General features: G+C 37.6%; 1 protein-coding gene and 1 long non-coding RNA gene across 2 annotated transcripts in view; both read left to right on the top strand.

The window, feature by feature from the left end:
- Window positions 1-13,492, top strand: part of LOC116667578 — a 30,918-nt gene extending 17,426 nt beyond the window's left edge. Inside the window, exon 3 of the long non-coding RNA XR_004324459.1 lies at window positions 12,515-13,492. This is a non-coding gene — a long non-coding RNA (uncharacterized LOC116667578). The remainder of the gene's footprint in view (window positions 1-12,514) is intronic.
- Window positions 13,493-13,507: 15 nt separating this feature from the next.
- Window positions 13,508-15,894, top strand: LOC102511060 (olfactory receptor 10AD1). The gene has a single exon (XM_032492714.1). It carries the CDS (start codon window positions 14,421-14,423, stop codon window positions 15,315-15,317), a length of 897 nt encoding a protein of 298 aa, XP_032348605.1. The 5' UTR covers window positions 13,508-14,420; the 3' UTR covers window positions 15,318-15,894.
- Window positions 15,895-16,748: the final 854 nt, after the last annotated feature.

Below are 16,748 nucleotides of genomic sequence, written 5' to 3'. Positions count from 1 at the left end.
AGAGAATAGACAAAGATCTCTCTCCTCTCTAGTTCACATGCCTTGCTCTAAATCATGTTAAAAAGTTTTTATTAATTTCTTATTTTTGTTCCTTTGATTTTGCAAGGCATCGTTGGACATTAAAAACAGATCCTCTTCACTTTTAGGAATTTATCATATAGAAATAGTTGTTTAACTATGCCAAGGATATATGTACAAGATGTTCATTTACTTATAACAGCTTTTGGAAGTTTATAAAACTAATTATCCAACAATAAAAGTATGATTCAATAACTTATGATCCATCTGAGGAGCCAATACATTCAATAGTTGTTAAAAGCATGGGCTCTGGAGCTAGAATGTCTGGCTGACATTTTGGCTCTACTGTTTACTAAAACTCAATTTTCATATCTATAAAATGAAGGTACACTAGTCTCTACCTAATATAGTTATTGTGTGACTTTGAATAAATTATTTCCTCTGCTTGATCTCGTTTTTTCACCAGTAAAATAAAAGTAGTAGTATCTACCTTCCTGGAAAGAAAATAATGACTGTGTAAGTTGCCTAACTTAATGTCTGACATTAATAATAATAATAATAATAATAATAATAATAATAATAATAATAATATCTCAAATTTATTGCAGCCTTGTAATGTATGAGACATTGTTCACTTTATATAAATTGATGGATTTAATCTTCATAAGATATGTGACATAGGTATTATTATTAATCCCATTTTGCAGATAAGAAAACTGAAGTAAAGAGAGTTTAAATAATTTGCCCAAGGTCACAGACTTTAATAAGAGTTAGATACTCTGTGTGGGATAGCTGCTGTTTAACAAATAAGGCACACTACTATCTGTTGGGATACTTTTAGTTGAATGTAATATAAATTCAACCATAAGTGATGCAACAATAAGTACATTGTTAAATCACATAACAGGGACTTTAGAGATGGATGATTCAGAGTTGGTTAATTCAGCAACTCAGTAACCAGGTGTTCACTAAATCTTTTTGCTCTGCCATCCTCACTTGGTGTTGGTTTGCCTTCTTAGTCTGGATGCCCACGTGTTTCCAAGATGGCTGACATGGTTCTAAACATCAAATGCAAAAAACCCAAAATAACCAAAAAAATCGCCACTACATTCAGAGGAGCAGGAAGTTCTCCTATTTTTGTGTCCCTTTTAAGAATGAGGATAATCTCAAAAGTGTCCCAGATGATTAGCCTCACATTTTTTTAACCAGAATTTTATCATACTCTAATATATAAAGTAACCCTTGGCAAGGGAAATAGGATAACCATAATTGGCTTGGGCTAATTAAGATTGATCCCCTAGAGCTGGGAAGGGACCCACCTACCCCTGAACCATTTGGTTACTAGGAAGACAGGGAAGAAAATCAGGAATCTTATTAGAGAGAATGAAGGGGGCCAGTGTTGTTCACATTCTTGTTTAATTCTTTCCCCTTAAATGTGGACTGGACCTACTGACTTGCTCCTAATGAATACAGCATAGGGAAAATGATGGTATATCACTTCCATGATTAGGTTATAAGAGACTTCAGCTTCCACTGGGATTTTCTCTTTCTGGCTCTTCTTGAGTGCTTACCTTGATGAAACAAAGTAGAGGGGCCCATGTGTCAAGGAACAGCCTCTTGACAACTACTAGGGAGGAAATGAGGGCTCAATCCAAACCTGCAAACATCTATTACATTAGATAAATATCCAGTGTCCTGTATAGTTTCTTTTCACCCTTATAAATCCATTCCACACCCTGCTCAGTGTTCCCAGGGGATGATGTGTATGGTTTCTATCATAGGCTCCCTTGCCCTCTGGTTTCCATTTGGGTTCTACCATTTGGCTAGAGATGAGAGGTAAAACAGAGAGTGAAGTCTGAGTGTTTATTCTCCAAGCAGTGAGACTTTATTTGGAAATAAAACTGTGAGTGTGACTTTACTTGGAAATAGGGTCCTAGCAGATGTGATCAAGTTATGATGAGGTTGTACTGGATTAGGGCGGACCCTTATCTAATGACTGGTGTCCTTATGAGAAGAGGGAGATTTGGACACAGACACACAGGGAAAAGGCCATGTGATGATGGAGTAATGTGTCTACAAGCCAAAGAATGCCAAGGATTGCCACCGGCCACCAGAAGGAGAGCTGTATGGAGCAGATTCTCCCTCAGAGCCTCCAGAGGGAACCAGCCACGCCAACATCTTGATTTTGGATTTCTAGCCCTCAGAACTGTGAGAGGATAAATTTCTGTTGTTTTAAACTACCCAGTTTGTGGTAATTTGTTATGGCAGCCCTAGGGGACAAATAAATTGATCAGTCATTTTTCTTTGGTGTTACATTAGAAAATCATAACTCTGTGGTGAATGGCTCCATTACATTTTAATGTGTTCTTCCTGATTATGATAGTAATACATGCTATTGAAGCTATGAAAAAGTTTAAGAAAAATAATAAGTAGGAGATATTATCCATAAGACTTCCATGGTTATCATTTTGATATATTTCCATTTATTCCTTGCCTAAATATGATTTTACATAGCTTTTTCATATGATATATAGATTCTTCATCCTGATTTTTTACTTAAAATTATAGGTAAGTAGGTATTCATGCAGTAAACAACTCATAATCAAATATTTTGATGACTGCATAAAATGTCATTATTAGGTGTTCCATATTTTACTTAACGGTTTATCTATTGCTGAATAATTAGATTGCTTTTACTTTTTTGTTATTGGAAACAATCTGTGATACAGGGTACAATGAGATGAAAGTCCTGTTTCCAGAAGGGATTTAATCTGTCTATTGGTGGTTGGGATGGATTAGAGAAATGCACTGTTAACAGGGATGTCCCAAAGTCAGAGACCAGCCTCTCCTGACTAATCCAGAAGTGACTGCAAAGGAAAGATTAGGATGGGAGTAGAGAAAGCCTTCCGGGGACAGTCCTTAAGTTGCACGGCAGGGAGAGTTAGCCCTGGAGTTGCCAGGCTACTCAAGATGTTCAGAACAAGATCTTTAGGGATATCTCCTGGACATATGCTCTTTGTTCATGCCTTTAATAAATCCCAGCTGCTCCTGATCCTCTTTGGGTTGTCACTCAGGGAGTTGCTGTAGGTATCTTCCTAACTAACCTCCTGAGACTCATTTAGAGTAAAAGCAAAACTCAGGCTGGTCTTAATTGATCTGAAGTAAAGCTGCCTATTGGGATGTCCACACTTGGAACCTCTGGGAATTTCTAAGTAACAAATGCTAATGAGGTCCTGAGGGTCTCAGTTTGACTATTCCTTCTCCACCCCTTATACCTACTACCACACACATCAAAGGAGGGAGGAAGAGGGACTCAGTCTAGGCAGAGACTGGCTGGGACCCAAGTGCCTCTTCAGAGTGCTCAACACTATTACCAGGTTTCCCCAGGGAGAAAAGTTTGCAAGTTCAAAGTAGTTTCTATTGGCCTTACTGAGATGTACTGGGAAATGTTCTGTATTATAAGTCACTGGGGAAATAGTAGGATTTTTACTTGAGATTATTAAATCTGGAAAATGATCAATCCATTATTTGTATCTTTCTTTGGTTTACTTCAGAAAGTGAAATGTGGCAAGCTCATACACTGGCAAAGAACTTTTGTAATGAGATTGGAAAACTTTCGAGCATGGTAGGCCCCTCCCTCCCCAAGAAGCTGAGTCATAGGGAAATTATTCAGGTATCCAGTCCATGGAGACCCCTTCCCCTCATCCTAGAAGAGAAAATATTCAAATAAGCCCCTCATCCTTTCATTCAAAACATATATTCAAAGAAAATATAGGCAAAACATTCTCTGACATAAATCTTAGCAATGTTCTCCTAGAGAAGTCTATCCAGGTAGTAGAAATAAAAGCAAAACTAAACAAATGGGACCTAATTAAACTCGTAAGCTTTTGCACAGCAAAGGAAACCAAAAACAAAACAACAACCTATGGAATGGAAGAAAATACTTGTAAATGATGCGGCTGACAAAGGTTTGATTTCCAGAATATATAAACAGCTCAATACAACTTAACAACAACAACAACAACAACAAAAAACAACACAATCCAAAAATGAGAAGTCCTAAATAAGCAAGTCTCCAGTGAAGACATACAAATGGCCAATAGGCACATGAAAAAATGCTCAACATTGCTAATTATCAGAGAAATGCAAATCAAAACTGCAATGAGGTATCACCTCACACCAGTCAGAATGGCCATCATTCAAAAGTCCACAAATGATAAATGCTGGAGAAGATGTTGAGAAAAGGGAACCCTCCTACACTGCTAGTGGGAATATAGTTTGGTGCAACCATTATGGAAAACAGTATGGAGATTCCTCAAAAGACTGAAAATAGACTTACCATATGATCCAGCAATCCCATTCCTGGGCATATATCTGAAGGGAACTCTAATTCAAAAAGATACATGCACCCCAATATTCATAGCAGCACTATATACAACAGCCAAGACATGGAAACAACCTAAATGTCCATTGAATGATGACTGGATAAAGAAGTTGTGATATATTTATACAATGGAATACTAGTCAGTGATTAAAAAAAAGAATAAAATAATGCCATTTGCAGCAACATGGATGAAACTGGAGACCGTCATTCTAAGTGAAGTAAGCCAGAAAGAGAAAGAAAAATACCATATGATATCATTCATATGTGGAACCTAAAAAAAAAAAGAAAAAGAGGACACTAATGAACTTACCTACAAAATAGAAACAGACTTGCAGACATAGTAAACAATCTTACACTCAATGGTGAAAAACTGAAAGCTGTCCCTCTAAGATCAGGAATGAGACAAGAATGCCCACTCTTGCCACTCAAGATAGTATTGGAAGCCCTAACCAAAAGCAGTTAGGCAAGAAAAAGTAATAAAAGTCGTCCAAATTGGAAAGGAAGAAGTAAAACTCAGTATTTGTGAATGACATGATTTTATATATAGAAAACCCTAAAGACACCACCAGAAACTATTACAAATATTAAGTGGAAGAAGAGATCAAGATGTTGGAGTAGGAGTACTTTGAGTTTATCTCCCCACAATGAACACATCGAAAGTACATCCACATGTGTAACAATTCTGACTGAAAACTAGCAGAAACTGGCAGGACTCCTGTACAACCACAGCTGTAAGAAAGATGCATGTGTAAGCGGGTAGGATGGGAAGAAAAGTGATCAGGTCAGGACCTGTACTCCATAGAGGAGACTCAGAGGATAAAAGAGATTGCGTTGGGTAGACACCTGCCTGAGGACTGAACAGGGGAGCAACATGCTGAATGTCCCAATCCTGGGATCCTATGCATGGGAGACAAGCCCTCTTGGCTGGTTGGAGAACTACTGAGACAGATAGAAAGGCTAAAGAAGCCTGGACTCCAGTCATGAGGACTGTGTGGATGCTTGCCCCCAGGCTTTGAGTTTCCTGTGACCATTTTACCATGCTCCCCAGCCTGAGGTGAGTAAATGCCTCAGTCCCACTCACTCCATGCCACAGTGCAGCACAGGATCTAAGGTGGCCACAATTAGGGATAAGATGCAAATTGGGGTTGCATCTGAGCAGAACCACAGATGTCTACACAGGAAGAGCATCAGACCTCTGTAAAGGCATGAGCCCCACATGGTTCAGCACTCTCTTCCTCTGGAATGAACCTTCCATTGCAGGGAGAAGGAAAAACACAGCCAGCTTGAGACTGAGCGTTAGGGCTTCTGCTCCAGCAACTTGGGCTTAGATCCTGCCCCTGACAGGACCACAAAGGCCACTGAACAGAGAGGAAGTCCTATCTCACACTCTGTGCTGGACCTATTCCTTACATCTCCATCCCTACCTGCTACCAAGATGATAGGTTCCAGCAAAGGATGATAGGGAAGATGTGACTGGCACCCACATTCAATCCAACCCTCCCACCAAAGGCATTGGGCACACACAGTCTGCATAGGGGTGCTCCCACATAAGAACACCCCTTCAAGATCACATAAATTCACAGAGGCAGAGAAAGTTAAGTAAAAAGGCAGAGGAATGACACAGTAGACCAGTTGGATGTAACTGATATCTATAGGAGCCCAGAAATAGGCCCATGCACCTATGATCAATAAATCTATAAGAAAGAAGACAAGAATATACAAGGGAGAAAAGACAGAATCTCCAACAAATGTTGGGAAAACTGAATAGCTACAAGTAAAAGAATGAGATTAGAACATTCCCTCATACCATATACAAAAATAAACTCAAAATGGTTTAAAGACCTAAATGTAAGACCTAAAACCATAAAACTCCTAGAAGAGAACCTAGGCAGAACCCCCTCCAACATAAATCATAGCAATATTTTTTGAATCTGTCTCCTAAGGCAAAAGAAAGAAAAGCAAAAATAAACAAGTGGGACATGATTAAACTTAAAAGCTTTTGCATAACAAAGGAAACCATTAACAAAACAAAAAGATACTGAGTGGGAGAAAATATTCGCACTGATAAGGTGTTAATATCCAAAATATGTACACAGCTCATACAACTCAATATCAAAAACAAACAACTCAGTCAAAAAATGGGCAGAAGACCTGAATATACATTTTTCCAAAGACAACATACAGATGGCTGACATGCACATGAAAAGCTGGTCAATGTCGCTATTTATTAGAGAAATGCAAATCAAAACCAAAATGAGATATCACCTCACACTTTTCAGAATGGCTATTACCAAAAGTCTATAAATAACAAGTACTGGCAAGGACATGGAGAAAAGGAAATCCTCCTACACTGTTGGTGGATGTAAATTGGTGCAGCCACTATGGAGAACAGTATGGAGGTTTCTCAAAAAACTGAAAATAGAGCTACCATATTATACAGCAATTCTACTCCTGGGTATATATCTGAAAGAAAAAAACCACTATGTCAAAAAGATATATACACCCCAATGTTCATAGCAGCATTATTTATAATAGCCAAGACATGGAAGCAACCTAAATGTCCATCAAAAGATGAATGGATAAAGATGTGGTACACACAAACACATACACACACACAGAGTGGAATATTACTCAGTCAACAGCCAAAATGGAATATTTGCTTTAATGTACATGGACCTAAGAAATATGCTTTGTGAAATAAGTCAGACAGAGAAAGACAAATATCGTGTCATATCACTTTATTTGGAATCTAAAAAATAATACAAATGAATGTATATGGAAAACAGAAACAGACTCACAGGTACAGAAGAGAAAATAGTGGTTTCTAAATGGAAGGGGGAGAAGAGATAGAAGTATGGGTTTAAGAAACACAATCAACTATGTATAAAATAAATAAGCAACAAGACTATATTGTACAGCACAGGGAAATATCGCCATTATTTTGTAATAACTTTAATGGAGTGTAATCTATGAAAATATTGAATCACTATGTTGTACACCTGAAACTAATATAAATTTGTAAATCAACTATAGTTCAATGTAAAAAGAAGAAAAAAAAAAGAAAACTTGCACTTTGGAAAACTGTCAGTTTATATTAATGCTGAACATACTTATAAAAATAGCAATAATCAAATGACTACAGTAAAGTTGCAGTGTACAAATCTTTATGCAAAAATATGTTGTGTTTCTATACACTAACAGCAAACTAGTGGAAAGAGAAATTAAGAAATTAATCACATTTACAATCGCATCGGAAAGAATAAAATACCTAGAAATAAACCTACTTAAGGAGGTAAAAGACCTGTACTTGAAAAACTGTAAGACACTGATGAAAGAAATTAAAGATGACACAAACAGATGGAAAGATATACCATGTTCTTGGATTGGAAGAATTAGTATTAATATAAACTATTCTGTATAAATCAGTCTACAAGGATATATTTTACAATATGGGGAATATAGCCAATATTTTATAATAACTATAAATGGAGTATAACCTTTTAAAATGTTAATCACTATATTGTGCACCTGTAACATATAATATTGTACATGAATCATAATTCAATTTTTTAAAATTAAAAAATGAAGTATATGGGAGAATGTGTGTAGGTTAAAAAAAAAATTCCATTTACAATTGCAACAAAAAGAATAAAATACCTAGTTATAAATTCATCCCAGGAGGTGAAAGACCTGTACACCAAAAACTAAAAGACATTGTTGAAGGAAGTTGAAGGAGACACAAAGAAATGGAAAAATATTTGGTGCTTTTGGCTTGGAAGAATTAACATTGTTTAGATGTCCATATTATCTAAAGCAATCTACAGACTTATTGCTATCAGTATTGAAATCTCAATGATACTTTTCACAGAAATAGAACAAAAAATCCTAAAATTTATGAGGAACCACAAAAGACCCCAAATAGCCAAAGAAATCCTAAGAAAAAGAGAGCAAAGCTGGAGGTATCACTCTTCCTGATTTCAAATTATACTACAAAGCTATAGTAATCAAAACAGCATATTATTGGCAGAAAAACAGACTCAGATCAATGGAGCAGAATTGAGAGCCCAGAAATAAACTCATATATATGAACAACTAATTTATGACAAAGGAGTTAAGAACATACAATGGAGAAAGGAAATTTTCTTCAATACAGTGCTGAGAAAAGTGAACAGCCACATGCAAAACAATGAAACGAGTCCACTAACTTACATCATACAAAAAAATCAACTCAAAATGGATTAAAGACTTGAATGTTTTCTCCACTTCAATATTAGAGTGAATGTTTTTTTCTAAACTTCTTCCCCCCCAAAAATAAAAGCTTCAACTTTTGACTGACTACATTTGATAACCAAGCACAATATTAACTTGGGAGATAAAACAAAAATCTAATACAAATTTGCAAAAAGACAAAAAAAAAAAAAAAAACCAAAAAAAGTCTCCTCAACAATTAGGAGGCAGTGAAAAGTGGCAGTTTCCTAGGATTCTGGGCAAGGGTTTCTACTTCCTATTTCATATGCTTCAGGAATTCTGAATTCTGAATTCCTGAAGCATATGAAATATTACGTATGCAAACTTTTCATCTTACTTCTTTGACCACCTTTCTAACCAAAAAACACAAATTACAGGCTGCATTTTTCAGTGAATTGTTTGTTGTGAAAAAACATTTCCCCCTTTTAACATATATCAATTTTTCCACTTATAGGGAGAAATCTAAAAAATTTGCAACTATACTGGAATTTTCAGACACCAAAACACAGTTTTAACCTCAATATCACAAGGTTTTCAGGTTGACAGTTGATTCAAAAGGTCCTTCAAAATCACAACTGTCCATTTCTCTTTCATACACGTACAACACACCCAAACAAGTGCAAATGTCTGTAATGCTGAGAACTATATCTAACAAGAGAGTGGTTGTAACCTCCAGCTTCTGCTACTTCAATGACTGTTTAGGCAGCACCAAAAACAGTAAAATAAGGATCAGTAGGAAACGTGTTGAAACTGAGGTCATAATGTTGGGGTCTTGAGGTGGCTGGATTTTGAGAACTTAAGAGTCCTAAGGAATAGGAGATAATGTGTATTTCTATGTGGCTTGAACTACACCCTTCCTAGAGTTCTAGATACTGAGGCTAAGAGTTCGGTGTGACAGCACAGCCATTACAGGAATTGTGAAGAGGGTGGAGTCTCCAAACTACATTTCCTATAATCCCAGAACAACTTTTCCATCAGTTCTAAAGTTGGGTGGACTTTCTTTTGGTGGAAGAGATTTTAAATAAATCTTAGGCACTCCACTCATTCCTCTCTTCTTTTTTCTATACAAATTTTCTGGATGGCCTTTACTATCCACAAAAGCTTCCCAGGGGAGCATGAGTGATAGATCTGTTTGGAGTTGGTATTTATTTTTCTACTTACGGTATTTTGAAGTTTGTAGCACTCTCTGTCTTCTGCTTATTGTTGAGGCAATATGTTTTGTGCAGTTTTATTTCTTTTTTTTGACCTTTATTGTTTTTGGGGTATCTGGAGAGAGAGTTGTTTTAGACTAGTCAGAATCCAGCCATTTTGGTTTATATTTTTGCTACTGAAAAGCCCTTCTTTGGTCTAGTATCTTTTCTTTGTCAACTGTCTGTCTTTTCTCTCTGGCTACTCTTAAGAGACAGAAGCCAGAAGATCTTCTCTTTGTATTTGATATTTTGAAATTTACTTCCTTGTTTATTTTTATCTATTTTGTTTGAGATTTGTTATCCCTTCTAAATTTAAGGAAAAAAAATTTTCTTTAACCTGGGAAAAAAATCACTCAGCCATTATCTTTTTGAATATTGTTTCTTCTTCATTCTTTCTAGTCATTACCATATGTTATTTTTTTCTCATTTTGTTCTGCCATATCTCTTAACTCTCTTTTTAGTTTATCTCATTGTCTCTGAGTTGTGTTCTGGGTAATTCTTTAGCTCCATCTTATACATTTTCTAGCTGTTTCTTCTATTATGTGTAATGCACTATTGAAATGTCTAAGTTTTTAATTTCAAAAAATGTAAGTCCTACTTGTTTCTTTTCAATATACCTGCCTTTATCAATACTATCTTGTTCCTTTCTCCTGTTTTCAACTTCAGATTTTATTTATTTGAACATGTTAAACATACATTGTATTATTAAGCCAAAAAATTCCACTATCTAAAGATACTGAGGAGTCTGGTTTGATATTTCTTGTTTCTTTTAACTGTTGCTCAAAGTGATTGCTTTGTAATTTGGGATCATCGGCTCATGTTTACCAGAATTCACATGTGGAAATTCTGTGCAGTCTATTTCGTGAGAGAATTTATGTTTGTTTCTGTCAATTTCTCCAGAAAGATACCAAGTCAGAACCATCTTCTCAAAATTATTTACCTTACATAATTATTTGGCTTAGAATTATTATTCTGGGACTAGGTATGTAATATAAATTCAAGAGCAAAAGTTTGTGGTTCTAAATTATCAAGGAAGATTTTTTTCCCCCGAAACCCAGGCTAACATAGACAAATATCCATGTTGCTTTCCTTTGCCAGTGGGAGGATTTGTTCCTTGACCACTATTACTGAGTGTGTAGCACTGTGAGGGTATAAGTTTTAGCCATGATCTCATTTCCAACTTCCTACATTGTTCAGGTCCAAAGGGCTTGCCTCCTATTCTAGTGTAGTCATCTGAAGCCTATTTATTGAGATCCACAAACATTCCCTGGCAAACATGGTATTAGTACCTGATTGTCCTTCTGATTTTTAGCTTTTTCTTTATTTTTGCCCACTGAAGATTTTCCTTATTTTCTTGAAATTTCAGCAAGAACTTTACAAGGTTTTAAAACTATTTTATATAGCATTATTTGAGTTTTATAGTTTTGTGGGGTGTGGGGATGGAAGGGTGGTTCAGAAATGGAAATCCTACCCCAAATCTTTTTATTAGGATATAATATATATTCAGTAAATTTTACACTTTTTAGTGTACAGTTGTATGATATTTGACAATAGTCTTCTAACCATCACTGCAATCAAAGACACATAACTCAAAATTTCATCATCCATCATCCCCCCAAGTTTCCTCATGCCCCTATGTAATCAATTTGGTCAACTCTTCCATCTACCCCCAAGCCTTGGCAATCAGTGAACTGTTTTATGTGCCTATAGTTTTGCCATCTCCAGAATGTTGTATAAATTAAATCATACAGTATGTACCCTGTTGATTCTGTCTTTTATTTTTATAGTGCATTTGAGACTCATCCGTGTTGTATATATAGCAGTAGTTTTTCCTTTTTATTTCTGAGCAGTATTTCATTGTATGGGTGTACCACAGTGTGTTTACTCACCACTTGAAGGTATTTATTCACCACTCAAAATGTCAGTTTTTGATGATTATGACTAAAGCTGCTATAAATATCTGCATACAGCTATTGTATGAACATTAGGTTTTTAATGCCCCTGAGTAGAAACCTAGGAGTGAGATTTCTAGGTTGTATGGTTAAATGTATGAGACATTAACAACTGGTTTTTTTTAAACATTTTTTATTGATTTATAATAATTTTACAATGTAACAACTGTTTTACAAGAAGTTGTACCATTTTGCATTCCCACCAGCAATGTATTAGCAATGTATGAGTTTCACTGGCAACATTTCTTTGTCAGCACTTAGAATTGTCAGGCCTTATTTTATTCTATAATTCTAATAAATGTATAGTGTTGTTTTTCTGCATCTATTGAGATGATCATATGATTTTTATCCTTTGTTTTGTTAATGTGATATATCACATTGACTAGTAAAACTGTCCTTGAATTCCTGAAATGAATCCCACCTGATCATGTTATATAATTTTTTAATGTTAACTTCAGTTTTCTAATACTTTGTTAAGGTGCAAGAATTCAATTACTTAGCACTGAGACAAAATTTGAAATCCTGAGAAGGTTAAAACCTACACTATAAAAAAAGTGGGAGAATAGGTAATTAACAAATGGAATATGTGAAATGTAGGGTTTCACACCTATTCTATAAAGTACAGGACACACATAACTTAATAATGTTTAAGTAAATATTCATCACCAATGATATAGTTGTCAAAGAACTAACAAGGTCATCATACACAACTTCTTTTCCAGAGTGGCCCACCAGTGAGACCATCCTCCCTGGACAAGTTCTTCAAACACCATGAGAGTTTCTTTGTTATTTGCCACATGTTTCAGTGACGAACATCATTACCAGTCAAGCAACAGAATGAGGTAGGATGAGATTTTCAGGATATTGTCCCATTTATTTATACAAAGGTTTGATTTATTAACCCTTGATGGTAGTTAACAAGTCACTAGACACCAGGTATCATAGAATATTCTTTCTGGCACAGTGAACCTCAAGTAGACATTTATACTCCTATAGGTCCTAGTTATTCCTTAGGCTGAACTTCAGTTTCTTCTTGGTCAAGTCCTAGCTGTTTGAAGTTTAGCTTACTGACTTCTCTTGACAAAATTCTGACCTCACCTTCAACATGTCTACTGGGTCCAGCATTCTGAGCCACATCTTGGATTAAACAGTTCTCTCTACCCCTCCCTGCCCTTTCTGGGCTCACAAGAGGAAAAGTTCTAAGTACAAGTTCTAGGGAATCATTCCAAAGTAGCAATGGTGGGAATGGCCTAATGCCTAAACACTGCCTTGACCTATCAGGAAACACCTAGAGGGAATCCAGAGCTGAAAAGAGTGGCAGTAATGACATAGGCATCTTCTAAAATTAAGACAGGTAACATAGAGATGTAAAGACATACAGAAGAGAAGGGAGTTCAACCAGAGGTAGCTCAATGGCTGACACCCACCATCAGAGATGAGAAGGGGAGAAGAAAAGATTAAGAAGTAGAGTGGAAGGGATCTATATGATACACCTTAACTCCAAAACAAGATGAAGAGGAGAGATTTCATATGAATATAATGACTTCCTAAAATTTACAATACTGAATAAAAGAGCTGAGAATTCTGAATGCTTATTCTCTGAAGATGGACAAGATTTAGTCCTGGATACATATGAACATATGAAAATCCTCTGAAGGTCTATCCAGAAAGATTGAATTTGTACCCTTATCATAATTCCCTTTTCTCACAGGAATGGTTTGATCCTTTTCACCCAGTGATGTACTGCTCTAAATTCCAATCCCAGCAGGAAAACTGTCTCCTGTTAAGAAGCATCCAAGAGCTCACAACCAGGTCCCATCTCCAGCATGCACAGCATGGGTGGTTAACACAGCAGCAGCCTGGGGAAGTGAGTCTATAAAGAGGTAGCATAATTGAGGAGCTAAGCATGATTGTTTCAAATTATGGAAATCATTTTCACCTAAGGGAAGATCCAGAGGGTTAGCATGTTTTTATTTTCCCTGAAAATTCAACCAATTCATTGTTTTAAATAGATCCTGTAGTTGAGCCTTTTTTTTTTTTCCTAGAGAAATACATCTTCAAAAGTTAAGTGTTTCCTCAGTATGATCTATAAGCTAACAGCCACCGTACTCTCACTTCAAACACTCCAGTCCTCTGTTTGGCATGGGTTCTGGGCCCAATTGTCTTGTTTTTTCACCTCTGAATACATTTTATTTAAGGATATTCCTTCAGTATTGAGGGTCCTGGAACTTTACTTCACTTAAGGCCAGATCAAACTAGAATAAAGTATAACCACAACTTCCTTAATTTTTTATATTATGATTCCATGTATGTAGCCTACGTGACTGGCATTTTTACCCTCCCATAACACTGCCAATTACATGAATGTTTAGTAAAGGTCCAAAATGTTTACCACCATTCATTCATCTTGTGCAATTATAGCTGTGATCCTGGGTCCAAGTGAGTACCTTGCATTATCCTAAAACTATCTCTTGCTTTTCCTGTCCTTCCTCCTCAGGCAGGTCCAAGCCAGTGGACCTAAGGAATGTCAGCAAAGTGACAGAGTTTATCCTAGTGGGCTTTGAGCAGAGCTCCCCTTCCACAAGGGCATTGCTCTTTGCCCTCTTCCTAGCCCTCTACAGCCTTGCCATGGCCACGAACGGCCTCATCATCTTCATCACCTGGACAGACCCCAGGCTCAACAGCCCCATGTACTTCTTCCTTGGCCACCTCTCCTTTCTGGATGTCTGCTTCATCACCACCACCATCCCACAGATGCTGATCCACCTGGTGGTCAAGAATCACACTATCACCTTTGCCTCCTGCTTAACCCAAATGTATCTGGTTTTTGGAGTGGGTGTGGCTGAGTGCATTCTCCTGGCTTTCATGGCCTATGACCGTTTCGTTGCTATCTGCCACCCACTTAGCTATGCCCAGATCATGAGCCAGCAGGTCTGTGTGAGACTGGTGAGTACTGCCTGGTTCATCGGGCTGATCAATGGCATCCTGCTTGATTACATGACATTTCATGGTCCATTCTGTAGAGACAACCACATAGAAAACTTCTTCTGTGAGGCCCCCATAGTGATCACCCTCTCTTGTGGAGACCCCCAGTTTAGTCTGAGAGTGATCTTTGCTGATGCCATTGTGGTGCTGCTCAGCCCCATGGTGCTCATTGTCATCTCCTATGCCCGCATCCTGGCCTCCATCCTGGGCAGAGCCTCCTCCTCAGGTTGGGGAAAGACTTTCTCTACCTGTGCCTCCCATCTGACTGTGGTCATCTTTTTCTATACCTCAGCCATGTTCTCTTACATGAACCCCCGCAGCACACACGGTCCTGACAAAGACAAGCCTTTCTCCCTCTTCTACACCATCATCACCCCCATGTGCAACCCCATCATCTACAGTTTTCGAAATAAAGAAATGAAAGGGGCCATGGTGAGGGCCTTGGGAGGACCAGCTTTTCCCAGGCAGAGTCTGTCTAGTGGGAAGACTCCTGGAGGGGCAGCCTCTTCCTCCAGCCCTGACAGATGGGTAAGTCTCTAATGCTAAAAGGCTCCAGGAAAGAGCATTCAGAGCTTCCTTTGTACGAGCATCAGACCCGGAAGATCCTACTGATGTCTGATGCTCATCTGTCTGACTTGACTTTAAGCACTGTTTTCTCTTGGACCTTCCTCAGGAGAAGCCGAGACTTTCCTGAGTAATTTTCTTCTATGTTCTCACAACAGGATCTATAAACACATAAGTTCACTTAACTCCATTTCATTTTCTTTGTATAGTACTTTTACATGCTAGTCCCAGCCTGAGTTCCACATATACTAAATATACTAAAAAGGAGTAAACTTTTTTTCTCTTTCAACATCGTTTTAATCCATTTTTCTTTCTCATACTCCACTCTCACGTCCTGAATCTGCCCTCATCAACCCTGCACCTATATGAGAAACAGAAGGGGAAGAGTAAGCAAAAGGGATTTAGGGAGCAGTGTTGACATTAAGAAAAGGCAGTTAGAGAAAAGAAGAAAAAGAAAAACTAAGAATCAGCAGCCTGAACTTCATCTTCTTAGCCTCTACTAGCCCATGAGGGAGAATTTGTGGTGGCATTAAACTACCAACATACCAATTTATGTTTGTGCATGTGTGTGTTGGGGAAGGGCAAGTGGGAGAGGCCAGGTCTCAAACCCCCTCTTCCTAAGTCCTCTAATTTTCTAAAGTCCATAAGTGCTTGATATTTCCCTTCAGATGCAAGTAGCTTGTCAGACTGTCAGTTTCCTTCCCTGTTACCCATGCCCCTAATTAACTCCCCTCTGTCTGCTGCCTTTGTTTTTCTCAAACATCTTTTATTTTATTCCATCTCATTCTGATTCCACCTCACCTCCTCATCTTAAATGGACCGATTTCATTCCCTGTACTTTAAGGTACCCCTCTCCACACTACCTGCACCACTGCAGAAGGCTTTTTGTTTGCAACCCTTCCTGTCTGGTTTCCTCTCGCTTCTCTCCTTCACCAAACCCAGTGTCCCATGAAAGGGCACTGTGTTCTCAGCTGTTCTGTTTCTTTGAAAATTGCATCTTTCTCATGCTCCTTTCATAACAGAGAGGAAAGAAAAGGGGATAGGCCTGTGCTATAGTTTTCTGGTGCTACTTCCATAAGATGAACTCACCTCACTTGGGATGCTGTCAAACAGACTACCACCCTTTCCACATCCTGCATATCACACACTACCAACTGCAGTGACTTGAAGCAGTAGCTTCACTCCACAAAGCTCTATTTTAAGTCCAAATTGATGAATCTCTAGTTCAGAGGACATGTGAGAAGCACTTCTCAGTCAGCAAGAAGAAATGAGACACCATTGTAATCAAGAAGAAACAATGAGCACAGAACCTAAACATACATGCTCAAAGAAAAACTACACCAAGGCAAAGTTAAGCAGGCAAGAAAGACTTTAAGACTACTGCAATAGGAAGGAGAGTGAATTCAA

The sequence above is a fragment of the Camelus ferus genome, chromosome 12 (genome assembly GCF_009834535.1).
Source record: "Camelus ferus isolate YT-003-E chromosome 12, BCGSAC_Cfer_1.0, whole genome shotgun sequence".
In the NCBI taxonomy this organism is placed as follows: domain Eukaryota; kingdom Metazoa; phylum Chordata; class Mammalia; order Artiodactyla; family Camelidae; genus Camelus; species Camelus ferus.
The sequence above is the reverse complement of the archived record's forward strand: the minus strand, read 5'-3'. Positions and strand labels throughout refer to the sequence as shown.

Excerpts from the sequence above, each read along its gene's own strand:
- LOC102511060 (XM_032492714.1), top strand. The coding sequence starts at position 14,421 with ATGGCCACGAACGGCCTCATCATCTTCATCACCTGGACAGACCCCAGG.